The 17,160-nt window shown below is 36.2% G+C and overlaps 1 protein-coding gene across 1 annotated transcript in view; it reads right to left on the bottom strand.

The window, feature by feature from the left end:
- Positions 1-17,160, bottom strand: part of Cap-D2 (CAP-D2 condensin subunit) — a 98,420-nt gene that overhangs the window by 51,433 nt on the left and 29,827 nt on the right. Inside the window, exons 7-11 of the mRNA XM_083135185.1 lie at positions 13,889-14,137; positions 11,926-12,087; positions 10,396-10,566; positions 9,097-9,274; positions 6,648-6,804 (exon numbers count right to left, since the gene is read on the bottom strand). Of these exons, the coding sequence (XP_082991311.1) occupies positions 6,648-6,804; positions 9,097-9,274; positions 10,396-10,566; positions 11,926-12,087; positions 13,889-14,137 (917 nt within the window). The remainder of the gene's footprint in view (positions 1-6,647; positions 6,805-9,096; positions 9,275-10,395; positions 10,567-11,925; positions 12,088-13,888; positions 14,138-17,160) is intronic.

The raw sequence follows: 17,160 nt of genomic DNA, 5'->3' as shown, positions 1-17,160 counted from the left end.
AGACCGGACGCCGTGAGTGATAGTATGGTCAGACGATGGTGGAGACAATTCACGGAAGGCCAATCAAATGTGCACAACCCCATACAGCTGAGCACACACGGACCCTTTGCATCACTTCAGGTAAGAGATCTTGGACCACTCCCTGAACAGTCCTGGCCTTGAATGTACCGACTTTCATCTCTTTGCTTTAGTGAAGAGGTTTCTGGCAGGGCAAGAATTTGACAGCTACACTGCGGTAGAGATAGTTCCAGTCTTTGCTGTCAGACACATATACCATGGACATACAAAATTTAGTGCCATGCTACGACAAATGCCAGAACAACGGTGGTGATTATGCCGAAAATTAGGTTATGACTTATGACTCACTGTTACTAATGCAATAAATTACAACTGATATTCTTGTTTTATTTATACCTAATCGGCAGACTCTTTGATATTTTGTTATTTTTTTTCAAATTGGTGTATTTTCTTATTTTTTTTTACTTTTTACTATACGGTGTTATTTTTCCCAAAATTCAAATTTTCATTTTAGCGCATTTTCTGGCAAAAGAAGAAAAGGTAAAGTGTTCCCCTGTGCATAGCACCACGCCATGAAGGCGTATAGGGGGTGAGGGGGTAACGCCCCACACTTTCTTGATCCGGTCATGAGTGGGGGTGATGTGATCAGCATCACGCCCCTGACCGCCTTTACCCCCCAGGGTTTCCCCCAGGTACCCATGTTATTCGACGCTGGGTGGGCGCCGGGGCCGGTTTCACCGTTAGAAAAGTTCCCGGATTTGAACCGGCCGGGGATCGAACCCGGGACATTTAGCATGGTAGTCAGACGCGTTACCGACCTTTTTTTTATTTACATTTCTTTTTACATTAAATTATCACAAACTATAATTCCTGTTACATTAAATTATCCAACTACAATTTGCAAATAATTTGCTTACATATGTCTTTTTCTCCATACACCACAAGAGTTTGCATAAGCATTACAAAAATCTCGAAAATTTCCTGAAACCGGATTTTCTATATTTTCATACATTACAAAAGTGGCTAAAAGCCACTGTAAAGATTGTTGTTTGGTAGCCGGAAAAAAATTGAACTCCGGCTTTAGGATATAGTCTACCTAAACACTAGTGGGTGACAACGACAAATTCTACTTATACATTGTTGTAAAAATAACCATGCCTCTTTCATTTTTCCACACATAGTCAGGTGATGTTCGATTGTATCAGTTTCATTACACGTGGTACATAACGCATCTATACTAAATCGTAATCGAGCTATTTTTTCTTTACAATCTATTAACTCATTTATGGCTCTAAACCAACATGATCTTTGTTTTTTTGTGAGGTGGCGTGCATGTATATTTTTCCAAATTATGGTCCATTTATAATTTGGATATTTTCCCATAATATGTGAAGCAGGAGTTTCCTTGGCAATATTTTGTTTATAGATTTGACGTACAGTTTGTTTTGGTGGATCGTCATTTCTCATCAAAGCGTATATTAAATCAATTATCACAGGAGAGTAATGACTGAAGAAAGGTGGCACCTTTGGTTTGTTTACCGGAGACACCAGTGGAATTTCAGTGAACAATTGTCGTAAGAAATCAGCATTTGGTTCATTTACGCTGAACACCCGAGCTACAAACCGCTGATAGAACAAGGTTCTCGCTTTCACTTGGAAATTGATCAATTCAAGGCCACCCTGTACATAGGAACGTGTAAGACTAGATTGTCTAACTCTAAAAACGTTATTTTTCCACACAAATTTTCCAATCAGGCCCTTGATTGTGGCCGTATATTGAGGTGTTAATGGTAGTATCTGGCAAGTATACCATAATCTTGACAGGCCATATATATTTAAGAAAATAATTCGTGAAATTAAACATAAGTCAAGATGATTATACATGTATAAATAATACCTTAAATTTGTACACAATTTCTGGTAACTTAAGTTTATAATTTCTTTAATAGTAGAGCCAAACATTATTCCCAATATCTTCAGCGAATTTTGCATTGGGAACACTGTTGTAGCTGAAACAGGCCACTGTAACCCTAAAGCCATACAACATGTTTTCAAGGTGTTGACTCTCACCGACTGAGCCACCACGGAAATATCTGAAATTATACCTTCATGGTGTTTTAAAACTACTGTTTCAAATTGTAAGTCACATGGCTTACGTCTCTTCGTGAAAGTTTGATATCTTGAAAGTTATTTTGGGAAAGTTATATTCCATACCCCTTTTTTAAGGTAAGAATTTTAGATATTGGAATTTTCCCCGTATATACTGAAGGGTGTATAATAATGACCATAAGTGGCGATGCACCCAAAAAATTAAAATCAATCAATCTCACGTGACAGATACCGACATATTATGGCACCAAAAATTGGCATTATCTCTTTTTCACTTGTTAGTGTTACGTTTCCCAAAATTCGCATTTTTGTTTTAGAACATTTATCTGCCAGATATACTGAAACTTCATACTCCATTGTGCTTTTAAACTATTATTTCAAATTGTAGGTCACATGGTCTACATACTTTCGTGACAGTTTGATATGTTGGAAAAGATTTTTGAGGAAGTAAAAGTAAAGTGCTCCCTGCACTTTTCCATGAAGGTGTATAGGGGTGTGGAGTTAGGGTCCCACACTTTCTTGATCACGGTCGAAGGTGGGGGTGATGTGATCAGCACCACGCTCCTGGCTACTTTATCCCTCAAAGTATCCTCAAGGTACCAGCTTCATATGATGCAGGGTGGGTGCCGGAGCAGTTTGAATAGGTGTGAAAACATCCCGGTTCTCCCCTGCAGGGGATCGACCCCGGGTCTCTCGCATAGTAGTCAGATGCCCTAATGACTGAGCTCCATTATTACTCGCTCGACAAATGCCGATGGTGCGCACTTAGCTTGGTATTTCAAAACATATCTCGTGCGACAAATACGAAGATGTGGCTCTCGTGTGACGGTAGATACGCACTCGATCTCCTGTTAGAACCCTGCCACTTTGCTCTGTGATGCAAATGGTTTCGATAGAAGTTGAAAAAATCGTTGGAAATACATGATTTAATGTGGATGTCGGAATTATTTCATGTACGTATTAGTATAACTATAGCTTACTCTTCAGTAAAATGTTGGAAAACTTGAATGTTCTATGTACACAAACATGGCCTAGAAAAGACAAGAATGTTTCGTTGTTTTACGACATTTCTTTAAAAAAAATCGTTAAAAACCCCAACAATTCGCATTTTATGCCAAATTCGCATTATTTCGATATTTCGAAAGGCCAAAAATGTGTCCAAACATCACTGCACATTCCCCAACATAACTTCGCAGCAATTACCAGTTTTCACGGTTTTGGCGTTTACGGTTCCCTACTAATCGGAAATTACTTTCTGGCCACCCCTTGTATAAATCAGTAGATGGAAAGTGAAAATTTAGCAGGGCTGGCAGAGAAAAGTCAATTCGTGAAAAAAGTGATTTGCTTTTATGATTGAATGATTCGAGTAAATATATTAAAATATTTACGTTTTTATTATTAGTATTTTATTTCATAATATTGGACATTAACCTTACTCAGTGAGAGATTAATGACCATCTCTCACGAGTTCGAACAGACAGGACAGGGAGTGGCGTTAATTTCATTGCAATACTAGTGTTGCAGTAAATTTGAGGTTGCGAGCATGTACTTGCCAATTTTTATAACGTTCACCAATGCAGGTTTATGTTTCACTTTTCCGTGATAGTATTCAATATATATCCCTTTTGGTTGGATTCTTCTTGATATCTAATAAAACGTATGTTAACTTGTGTGAAACCAGTAATACGTCAGGATGATGAAAGAAAACCTTCGTAAGCACTGCTACATTAAATAAGGTGAAGTGAGCCAGAAGAGTAATAAAATTCCAGCAGCATATTTTCAGTGTAAAGCTCTTCTTGTTTATGCATGCGATATTTGTTGGATGTTGCAGTCCATGCAATTTCTGTCGCATGTTGTAGTGAGATACTTTGTCAGGTGGCGATATTCGACAAAAATAGTATGTATCAATAGAACCTATTTTTTCCCATGTTCCTTCAGTTTGCCCAACAAAATGCCTTACTATCGGACGACGCCATCCGCTCTTATCCCCTCCATCTGTTGACAAGACCCCTTACTACTCCCATACGGACAAGAAAAAATGATAATTCAATGCATTTTCCACGTAATATTTAGAGGCTAAACTAAACCTATACTCCTCCGATGATACCATATGGTATCATCGTGCTGATTATGAAATGAATGTGCTTTTTGGACCTTCATACTCTTATATTTGGGTGGAACTCTGACACAGGTCTGGAGCAAGCCTGGGAAATTCATATTGATGACCAACCTCTCCCCCTCTCCGCAACATATCAATGCCACATTTCCGAACAGAGACATTTTGGCTCATTATTCAACTTGTATGGCACCCAGGAACATGAAACATGTTTCAATCAATCTCTTTGGAAACGTCCATTCCTTGAAGAGAATACTAACGTTTGCGCCTTCTTCCCCAAAATAGCGGGAGAAGAGGTGCAAACTCCAGATTTTTATGTTTTTTTAAAATTGAAATTCGGTGGTCTCGCCCCCCAAACCCTTCCTCGGTTCGGCGTTCTGAATTGTACACGGTTGCATGCTCTGATGTTTTAGCTGAAAAACAAAACTTATCCGAAGTAGATTGCTCCGATAGTGCCCAAGTTGTAACAATTTTCCTCCAAAAATGCAAATTACCTATTTTTCGTAAAAAAAATCACATTTTGGCTTATTATTCGACTTGTATGACACCCAAGAACATAAAATATGTTTCATTCTCTTGAGAAATGTCGATTCTTTGGAAAGAATACTAAAATTTGCGCCTTATCCCCAAAATAGTGGGAGAAGAGGGGGCAAATTCCAGATTTTATTTTTTCATTGAAATTCGGGGGACGACCCCAAGCCCCCTTCCTCGGTCCGGCGTTCTGAATTGTGCACGGTTGCATGCTCTGATGTTTTAGATGCAAAACAAAACTTATACGAAGTAGATTGCTCACATAGTGGCCGAGTTATAACAATTTTCCTCCAAAAAATGCAAATTACCTATTTTTCGTAAAAAAAAATCACATTTTGGCTTATTATTCAACTTGTATAGCAACCAAGAACATAAAATATGTTTCATTCTCTTGAGAAATGTCCATTCTTTGAAAGGAATACTAAAAGTTGCGCCTTATCACTAAAATAGTGGGAGAAGAGGGGGCAAACTACAGATTTTTACTTTTTTTTTTCCATTGAAATTCGGGGGTCGTGCCCCCAAGCCCCTTCCTCGGTCCGGCGTTCTGAGTTGTACACGGTTGCATGCGCTGATGTTTTAGCTGCAAAACAAAAGTTATCCGAAGTAGATTGCTCCCATAGTGCCCGAGTTATAACAATTTTCCTCCAAAGAGTTTTCGAATTTAAAATTCCCGCCGAGAAGCCCGAAGGACAGAAATATATCTCTCTCTCTCACTCTCTCTCTCTCCCCCTCCCTCCCTCCCCCCTGCCATCACTGGTTTCTGGCGCCGTGATTGTGTTGCGCATAAAAGGGGCCTAAAAGTTGAGGCCGAAACTTGTGAACGAGATTTCCTGTTCCCGTGCAGAGTTCCATAACGATATCTTTAAATAAATAAAAAAATCAAAATCAAAAAAAAATCAATGAAGACGAAATTCCCTGACATTTCCCTGACTTTTTTTGACACCTCAAATTCCCTGACTTTTCCCAGTTTTCCAGGTTTTCCAGGTCTGTCGCCACCCTGACAAAGCTATGCAGAAAATTTCACAAATTGGAAATAACCAATGTAGGTTCTTCATGATGTTGCACCACAACATAATCAGGGCTCCCATTCATTTCGCCAATCAAAAATTACCTGACTTTTCCAGATATTTTGAAATAACTTTCCCGACCATTTTATGAATCTTTCATATACTAGCGTAACGATTAAGTCTTCAACTTTGCATGCAAATCAAATGTATGGAATTTATTCAACACCAATGAAAATAAAGAAAAAGAAACCTGTTTTCCAAGAAATATCTACAACCAATAAGCCTGCTCTAAGAAATAGTTGGATGTGTTTTATCAGTAAGATCATGGCAAACACAAAAAACATCATTTTTCATCGACATTTCCATGATTTCCCTCACTTTCCTATGATTTCCAGTTACAATACACAGATGATCAAAGAAGTTAGGAGTTTCACATTTCTGTACATTACAATGATGTCTGGCATCAAACATAGACATACAAAGGATATTTATCAGTATGTGTTTATTAATAGTTCAGGCCATGCTAATTGATGTGTGTCCTCTCTAAATAGTCCAAAAGTAGAACTTGCAATTTGTATGCAGTTGTTCTGGTAAACACTACAGCAATGGCTGAAATGTTACGAAACATATCATATATAATTTGTAATTTAAAAGAGACTGGAAAATATCCCAGATGCAAACTTATATTTAGCTGCACCAGTTCTTTCCCTGATGATGACAGCACACTGTCAAGGCAAAGACAAAAAGAGACCAATTACTGAAGATGGTTTTTGAATACACTTATTATTACACTGGGATCATAAAAAGAGGACAATTTTTGTTTAGGTGATCGTGAAACTTGTAATCAATTAACACTACATACATACCGTATTGCCTCAATTTCAGAATGCTTTATTTTAAGAGTTACAATTTGAAGGGCTGCATCACGAAACTTTCCATCATCCAAACAAGAAACAATTTCCTTCAAAATTCTTGAAATTGTCTCTTCACTTATTTCATTGGGATCTTCCTCACTGCCAGAATCTGAAGAAAAATAAATAATTGACAAACGATCATGCTACCACACTTGAAATGTTTTACAAAATTTTACTAACATTAATAAATAATTAATAGAATTACTAGAGGCATGCATACCGTATTTACTCATGTATAATGCGCACTTTTTTCCAAAATTTTTGCCCCCAAAAACTGTGGTGCGTATTATGCATGGAATAATTCAGACAGCCAACATGAAACCGTACAGGGTCATTCCATGATTTTGGGACACTTGCACTGATTTTTCATGTTTACGGAACACTATCATGTTATATATCGTTGTAAAGCTTGAATGTTTGCAGTTTCTGAATATGGAAACAGCATTCCATTCAAGATAATGACACTAATGTGAAATGCGGTTGAAATAAGTTCATCACAAAATGAAGAAACGTTCTGTTTTTTATGGTACTTCGGATGAAAGAAAACATAAGGAAAAATATAATAAAAATTAAAATGTATTACTGGCAAATAATATGACATACATGGAGTGTGTAAATTCCTTAATGGAAGAAATCTTGCGCTGCTAACTGCTATTTGGAAAGTCCTGAATGTGCCTCGTATAAATGTTACATTAGTCACGGAAAGAAAAAGTACATATTTTGAAAAAGAAGGAATGAGCAATTAAATAGGTATGACGTCATTCACTCTTGATCAGCGTAGAAACAGATTTACAACCTACAACTAAGAAACCCATTTCTTGAAACTGGATTGTACTGTGCATTATATACGAGATATAATTTTTTGTCACTTTTAGCCATCCAAAACCAGAGTGCGCATTATACACGCACGCGCACTATACACATGTAAATATGGTATTTTGTTTTTGACGAACACACAAAATGTGAAATAACACACTGTAATGTTCACTTTTCATACTACGTACCAATAATTATGTATGGAGCAGAGACTTGGACAATGACAGAGAGAGACAAAAGAAAGATGCAGGCAGTGGAGATGAAATTTAAGGAGTATATTGGGGAAGACTAGAAGGGATAGAATAAGGAATGAGGGGATACGACAGACAGTGGGGGTGGTGAAGCTTCAGAACAGAATAGATCACACACAGATGGGATGGTCTGGACACATGAAGAGGATGGATGCAGAAAGACTACCAGTAAGAGCTTACAATGCACAAGGAGTGGGAATAAGGCCAAGGGGGAGACCAAGATGTCAGTGGAAAGAGCCTATAGTGGAGAATGTTAGGAGAAGAGAAAAGATTGGAACAACGTGGAAAGAGAGCAGTGGTGGAAGACCAGGAAAAAATGGAGGGGCTTTACTTCTATGCCGACTTAGCCTGAGGCAGAGTGAAGGATGATGATGAATGTTCATTTTTCATCTTTTGATAGGTGTGAGGTGCATTTTTCTACCATGTTTTGTCACGAAATGATGCGAAATGAACTGAAAAATGCAAAATAAACTCTTACACACAAAATTTAGAGTATACAGTGGAACCCCGATTTTATTTTCCTGCATTATACATTCAATCTAGATGGTCCCAACATAGAAAAACATTATAAAATTTTCCTCGATTTTACATTTTCCAGCATTTTAAGTTTTTCGGCTTGGTCCCCTGCAAAACGTAAAATCAAGGTTCCACTGTATTTACTAATGTGACACTTTCCAAATTCTGAATTATCCCGAGAGTTATGAAATCACGGAAAATTGAATAATTCTGCTGTAAATATTTGAGGAGCAACTTTACACAGGAATAAACTTATTACTCTGATAATACAATAAGTGTGATATTACAAGGTAAATGTTCCTTTTGTGTAATAAGTGCAGCTTTTGATTCAAATTTAGGGTTTTATTCACCATTTTAACACCAAAATGCCATTTTTATACTACTTTTGATCCTGAAATGTGCCCAGTTTTTGTACCAAAATGTTGATGTTTTATTCACCATAAATATATGACTCTAAGAATTACTATGCTCCAATTTTCAGATGACATAGCACCCATAAGTGATAAAAAAGATATTAACAAAATAATACATAAAATGGATGTCTTCCAGAGTGAATCAATGTAAGTTGAAAGATTGTGGTATGCTGAAGGAAACGTTGACCCTTTTTAGGTCTACATAGGAAAGATGAATTCTTAACAGGGCTTTTGACATCATATCAGTTAAAATCTCAAATCAACAACTCTAATGTAGTGATTCAAATCATATTCTTTATTGCACTAAAAGAAAAAGGCTGTAACTAACTCACTAGAATCAACCACAAGCTCAAATGCCTTATCTAACAACACTGATCCCTGAACTAAGATTAAACTAAAACATACCGATTATTGTCTTGTCTTCCAGCACATCTTTTACTGCTTTCTGCACAGCATGTTCCATTTTGTCCCATGGATTCTGGTTAGAACTCACAACAGGCGATGAAAGTCCATACTTTTCTTCAAGCTCTTTCAACTTGTTTACTTCAATTTGTAGTTGGGACTCAAGATCCCTTACTCCCAACTGCAAAATATAGAAAAAAACAATGTTACAGTAGAACTCTGATTTTACATTTTAAGTCTTTTATCCTTGGCCCCTTTAAAAATCACCCAGGGTGTCTACAATTTCGTAAAATCAAAATTTCTCGGACTTTTCTTGGTTTTCCAGACCAAGAATCATATTTCTGCAGACTAAGGCCATTAGGGAAATTCATGTGTAAATGTGAGTGTAAGAAGGTCACAACATTTTTAGTAACCCTATACTTAGAATCGTACTTAAACCAAGATTTTAACATGTAAAAGTGAAACTGAATGTGATTTGACTGTTGGAAAGGGGATAAGGGGGTGAGCTTTTACATAATACTTGCCACATATTGACTTGTGGTAAACAAAGAAAACAAAGGTTGCACAGCAGTTTTGCAGACCCTACAAGATTTGAGTTGAATTTTGTTAATTAGTATCGCTTTTCTGCCACATCACGATGATGAGGATGAGTGATGAAATGGGTGAACACACTCTCCAAAGAACACCCATGCCCTGACCCCTGGACCCTATCAATACCTAGACAGGAAAATTACCAGCTGGTATTGACTTAGCTGTAATAATAAAACATTCCTTTTAGTAGAATGAAGGCTACTACAATTTCAGAACTACGTAACTAATTTAATGATTTCAACAAAAAAGTGGGAGACCAGTGCTTGACCACTTCAAATGGAATGAACCATCAGCAAAACGATTTGCAATTTAACCAATATTATTGGCCTATAACAATACTATCATATTTGACTAACAGCAGGACTGCCAAAACAATATTTCCTCAACAATTTAGTCTGGGTGGTCTAGTCAGGAGGGCATCTGACTGCAAAGTGGGAGATTAGGGTTCGATTCCCAGGGTCGAAATTTTTCCGGCCTCGTCCCTGCATAGAGCAGCTCTGGGGCTCACTCAGCCTCCAATCAATGGGTACCTGGGGGTGAAGGTTGCCTGAACACATCACCTCCAAAATGGCTGAAATCGAGAATGTGTGGAGCCCTACTTCCACATCCTCTAAATGTGCCTTCATGGCACAGTGTTACATGCACCGGGAACTTTACCTTTACCTTACCTCACTATTTACCCTAGAATAAGCAAATCAAAAGATCACAAACCCTCGCTGCAAATGGATTCCCTTCCAAAAATGTCCTGACAAGCTGTAATGCATTCTTCCTAACGTTGCTGCTCTTATCATCAAGTCTTCCAATTACAATCCGAAGAAGCTGCCCTTGGCGAATGAGTGGGACAGCTTTCTCTCGACACAGTTTCTGCCAAATCTGCAATGCCTGGGGAGAGAAGGCAATTGGAAAAAAAAAACATGTAGAAAGGGTAATAAACAACAGAAATTTAAAATACTTCTTCATTTAAAATAAAATAAAATTCACTGCAAGTTTCAATAACAAATTAGACAAATTAGAAAGAAATGTAAAAACAAGGCATTTGAATTACAAAAACAAAAATAATTTAAATGGCAATGAATTTGGAAATCACTATCTTCCATGAGTACCAACAGTCAAGCCAGCGACATCTAGTGATAAAATTATAAAAATAGAAGACCTCGTAACTGTGAGAGCATGTGTTTTGTTAAAAATGAACTATCTTTAAACAATTTTTCTTGTATGTAGGCATTGCTTGCATTGTAGAATTATTTCTCTTTTGTAGTTTACGGTTATTACAAACATAAAAACACAGTTTTTCGTTGTGACGTTTCAGGGGAACACACGCTCCCTTCATCAGACATTTATTTTTAGTTTGATTAATGATAGTTATAACAATGGTTGTTTTTTTTTAAATAAAAAATAATCAGTTGTACAATGGATGTTGTCAATGTTACATTGATGTAATATAGCAATTTTACTGAGAAAACAAGCAGTCTGTTTAATTTTTATTTCAGATAAAAATTTTGATCACATTATTTTTTATTTAAAAATTATGAATCTCAAATATCGTCAGGCAATTCAAAATCATCATTCCTTTCACAGAGTTTCTTGATGTTTTCCGTTACATTAAATTTTAAAGATGGTAGCTTACTCCACTTGTGAAAAAGAAAACTCCATAGTGGGTCTATGATACTATTTACTTTCATTATTTAATTTGTTCCAGTGTTCTACTGCAATGAACGAATTTCTAAGACATTCAAATCTATGTTTCCCGTCACTCTTTTTAAAACCCTTCGTTTTAATCAAATGATTCTCTACGATGATGTGAGCTGACAAACCTGTTCTTGGCAGGAATACGATTTGGACATTATAAATTTGAGGGAGAAATACGAAGTGAAATAATAAAAAAGTAAACAAACTACCTAATTCCTAAATGCTAAACATTGGAAAGATTAAAATTGACCTCCGAGCCCCCATAGTCGAGCAATAAAATTGCTGCCTTGATCTATCCCCAGTGGAGGTAACATTTCTTTAGGTGGTTCGGATTCCACTAGAAGCTTTAGATCTTGTCCCGATTACGCTCTATGCATATAATAGACCAAAATACAAAGTCAATCAAGTAATCATTGAAATATGCGAACATCAGCAAGATTGGACAATTTTCTGGCTCGCAGTCCTAGGTAAACAGAACAACAAAAATGTAATAACTATGCAAAAGCATGCAGCGAAGAAAAGTAGAAATATCACAAAAAGCAGCATTCTTACCTTACACCTTACAAATGCATGAACATCGTGAATATGGTCCTCCAAGTTGTCAAGAAAATCATCTCTTAAGAGCCGTGTATTATCATCCAGATCTTCATTACTGAGCACTTTTAACACTATTTCTCCCATTATCCCCAGAACGCAGTTTCTCATACTGTAAGACTGTAATGAAAAAAATAAAGGTATTAACATGAACAGTTTTTAGGAATAAACTGAACAGTTTTGTACGTACCATAGAATAGGATCATTTCTTGGCAAACACCACTGTAAATGACGGAAAACAATGACTCAAACAACATAGAGCAGATCAACAGGATCAGATACCAATGGCCACAGACTGATACTTTTCCAAAGTTAAAATATCTTGGAAATTATGCAAACTTCAAAGTTTCCATTGATTTTGTGCCAATGTCATGTGGAAAAACTGAATTTTGTGATTATATAACAGGTATCTTAATTCATGTTCGGGGAATAAAATACACAGATGATGATAATTAGTAACTCGCTTACCTCTAATTACAGATATCTTAATATTCTGATATAATTTTTTAATATTTTAAAGCAAAACTCTGGTAAACTGATGCTCATAATTGGGAGTGCAATAATCACCCACTAATATTAACGAATATCTTGAACAGCCTTTAATTGTCACAATTTTCAAGCATCGTTACCTGTGAGAATCAGTATCGGCTCAGCCCTACCTTATAAGGGCATAAGGACAGTCTTCACGTCCAGCCAGACACGAGGACCCAAAACTGCTCCTTCCCTACCGAACTTACCCTTGGAAAGCTGGAGAAAGAGAAGTCTGTACGCTGGATGGTTGTAGGAGGAGAAGAAAACTTAGCTTATTGGAGTATTATTTTACTCGTTCTCTTGGGAATATCAAACTTTGGATGGCACAAAAAAACACAGGAACAGGGCAGGGTCAAGATTTTGTTTATGTTGGGAAAAGTCAAAACTTCAATTTGATTTGCCGTAACTTGAAGTTGAAGTTCTTTGTCCATGAGGAATACATGGAAGTCTATAAATAATTATTTATCATATTTTTTAAAGTGTATCTAGCTTAACCTTCTGGCATTCGTGCTGTTGCAAAAAGTACAACAACGTATAATTTTTAAAAGTAAAATGAAAAGCTTGGTCACCAACAATGGATTCCACCAACGTATTGGTTTGTTGGTCCTTCCTCATAGTTACTGCTAAATATGTGGTTTTATTAGTCATGTTAGGACGTTATGTTGCAAGATAAAATAATCTGTGTCCTATATGAATACTGATGTTCAGTAGTGATTATAAATTTTTTGCCTAAAAATTTGTCTGCAAGTTTAAAAAAAAAATTCATTGTTTCCGGTTTATTTTATTTAATGATTAATCATAGAATTTCTGTCTAAATAACACCAATAAATATTAAATCCTACGTATAGATAATGTTCAGTAGAGATTAGAAACACTTGTATGAGTTTTTAGAGTATATTTTGTTTCACCTTTTTATATTATTCAATGATTACTAGTATCCATGATTGATAGAATTAGTGTAAAAAGCATTAATAAATACTCGTATTAAGAAAAATAAAAAAACCTACTTTATTGAAGAATTACAATTGTATGCCTGAAAATAGTGAGTGTTGTAAAAAATACAACGCATGAGTACTCATGTGACAGAAATAAACGTGAGTGCCGGAAGGTTAATAATCATTAAAAACCTGCTTCCACTTGGAACATGAGGAGAAATTCATACTCTCTCATACTGTTTGGTTCTTTAAGTATCAGTGCCCATTCCGATGAGGTTGAAATAAATGCATACCTGGTGCAACACTGCCGCTCTTTGCCTTTTAAATCAATCCTGAATTTACCCCTGAAAAAGGATTGAGATCAATCTGAATACCACCAAAACAAAGATCCATGTTGTTTAAGATTACCACACAAATCAATTATCTTAGTCCAATAGTAAATATACACACAATACCTCTCCATCCAGGTGAGACGAGAGAAGGCTAATAGCAGCCAGAACATAATCTGGAAGATTCTCTGCGACCTCCACCAGGAACTGGGAATAAGCCCTGGTGCCAGAAGTGTCCTGGGTGAGCTCACTGGAGTCCATGGAGCCAATTTCACGCACAATTTCCTTCACGATACCTTTACACCCAAAATCTCGAACAAAAATCACCACTCCTTGAGCCAGGGGACTCACAAGATGCTCATAAAGTTTCAGCAACTGCAAAGAAGACGGAGCACACAAATAATGACACATTTAAAATAACTGAATGTTACATTCCCCTACTATGACTTGCATGATCGATTTTTCCAACTACTATATTTTCTTTTATTATTTTATATTTCCATAAACAGATATAGTATTTAACCTACAGAGCATTTCTGGATAATCACAAGCATGATTGTAAACAACTACAAACAGGAAGTGGAACATTTTCATGGCTCTTTCTAAATATGATGGAATATGACAGCTAGGGACAGGCATATTTTGTTTTTAAACACGAAATTTAGAGTTTATTTACCAACATGACACTTTCTGAAGTCTGAATTATCCTGCAAATTATGCAATTCATTGAAAATTGATTAATTCTGTTGTAAATATTTGAGAAGCAAAAAATGGACTCCTTGAAACAGGAATAAACTTAATACTCTGATAGCCACATACACGTACTATTAGAAGGAAAGTGTTTATTTTGTGTAATAATAAAATCAAATTTAGAGTTATATTCACCATTTTAACACTGAAATGTAATTTTATCCACTGCTCTCGATCCCAAAATGTGCCAATTTTAGTACCGAACTCTTGATCGTTAATTCACCATAAAAATGCGGCCCTAATGAAACCAAAACAAACACCAAGAACACAGTTTGAAAATCTTTTTTAAAAAAAACCGAGAATCATTGATATAATTAAAATTTATTTATCTCGTATTAATTAACACATACTCACTCTCTACCTCTCATACTTACTCATTCACTCACTCACCCTGATCAACAATTACAACTTTATGGTGACTGAAGACAGAACTCACACTGTTAGAAAGCATATAACAATGAACACCACTTTGAATAAAACTGCCAGTGGTCTGAAGTAGCGCACTACTTGTAGCGTCGCAACTGTAGCTAGCTACAAAATTTGTAGCATCGCTACATTTTAAAAAATGTAGCTGTAGCTGTAGCGAAGCTACATAATTCCTGTAGTTATAGGGAAAATTTCGCTACAGCTACATTTCTTCTAAGCATTTTGAGGTAAATTTTGAATGTGGCAACGTCAAAAAAAAAAAAAAAAAAAATTGACAATAATGCTTACCTTTGCAGGAGGTTCATAATGACAAAGTCTATTACATGGAAATACAGATAATCTAGATTATAAATATCTTGATACCGCAGATTATAGATAGCCTGTGACTGTTCTATCTTGCAGCACAATTTTATTTCACTTCTTATGTTCGTTTGTAAATGTACAATTATAATGTTAACTAGTTTTAACTTCAAATGTTAATGTTAAAGTTGATTTTCTCTTTATGATAAGTTAAGTATCAACAACCTCGGAGGTAGTTGTATTACGTTAATGTGTTTGGCAACATTGTCGTTGGCATGATAACAGTTTATAACAGTCAAGAATTCGATGTAACAGTTGTGAAGTTTTGTGATAAAAGTTTTTAACAAAAAGTGATTTGCTGAGTTTCCATTTATGCTAATATTCAGGTAATTTAGATATGTAATCAGCCCACAGAAGTTTTTCTTCGCCTTCGCGAATTGTGAAGGATATTTAGCATTTAATAACGGTACACAAATAATTAATCATCGACGGCAACAGCATAAAAATTGGTGGCCAGTAAAGGGGAACGATTTAACAGATTGAATAATGTGTACTGTGAACTAGTTTCAATGTCTATGTCTTGTTTTATTGTGCCTGTTGTCGTAAGTGTATTTGCATTACAATAATGCAATCTTCGGGAAGTAACTATAATCTACAATCCAGAACTAGCATATCTGTAAATTCTATACCAGGCAATGAGTCTATGAACAGCCATGAATCATTACATCTTGTTAAATGTTGCCAAGATTCAGGAAAGGAAAAGTTGATCTCTTGTAACAAATGTAAATTTTGGTTTCACATAGAATGTGTAGTATAGACGAACACACTGGGATTTGTATCAAGGTAATGAGAAGTACTTGTGCAGGACGTGTGATCCGTCTTATGATCCATTTGCAATGAAAGCTTTTGTACAAAGTCAAAGTGTGCAAGAGGAAATCAGAATGATAGTTTCAGCGTTACTATTAACCCTAATCCTACCATTCCTTAAGATATTTTAGTTTCGCAACTGCAGAGCTTTGTTTGGCGAACTGCGTAGAATTAACGATTTCCAGTAGGAGTCCAGAGATTTCTGGAAGCAGTCACAGGAACAGTTCAACAGTTTCCAGGAGAAGTCTATGGATTTTCGCGAGCAGTTTAATGATTTTCAACAACAGATCACTTCTGAAATATCTTAATCATGGAAGGACCGCAACGTCGAGGAAATGAGGCAATCATTTAAAGAAGAAGTAAGTTTAGTTGGTGAATCATGTAGGTCAAATACCAGAAGTCTACACCACAGAATGGATAATGAAGTTCAGAAACTCTCAGAACAACTTCAGGAAGTAAACCTTGGCTGTAGTAACAAATTTACCAACTTGGAAGAACAAACTAGTGTGTGTAAGGGCAAATTTTCAGAATTGACTGGAAAGGTGCAAGGGCAAATTGCAAGTTTGTCAAAACTTACCAATCTAATGTGTGATCATGAAATAATTGAACGTCTTGAAGTATGTGAAGTAAGAATTCAAGATCTTTCAACAACGCCTCCAGTTACTACATGGCCAAGTTATAAGGTTTACAAAAATTCTCAAGTTGCTGATCCAATGTCACATGGTATTCAAAATGTTGGGTTCTTTGCACAAAATCAAGAAGATTCATCATCTTTTGATGAATCTGGTGCTGAACACCAAAGAGATCATATGTGTGATCAATGTAATTCACCACACAGAAATAAACGTCCTAAGGTCAGCAGAAGAAAAGTGGAAAGGAATAAAAATAATGTAACAGTTTCTTCACAACCTAACCATGAATGTTGTAATCCAAGTTATAAGCCTTGTCAATTTAACTCTAATCATTGTCCAGAAATGCAAGATGGTAACGAGTCTCCGTTACATTCATCATTTGTGCCTGGTGTTAATAGGCTGAGTTGTACAATTAAGTGCAAG

This window comes from Lepisma saccharinum, chromosome 14, assembly GCF_977018435.1.
Source record: "Lepisma saccharinum chromosome 14, izLepSacc3.1, whole genome shotgun sequence".
NCBI classification, from domain to species: domain Eukaryota; kingdom Metazoa; phylum Arthropoda; class Insecta; order Zygentoma; family Lepismatidae; genus Lepisma; species Lepisma saccharinum.
The sequence above is the reverse complement of the archived record's forward strand: the minus strand, read 5'-3'. Positions and strand labels throughout refer to the sequence as shown.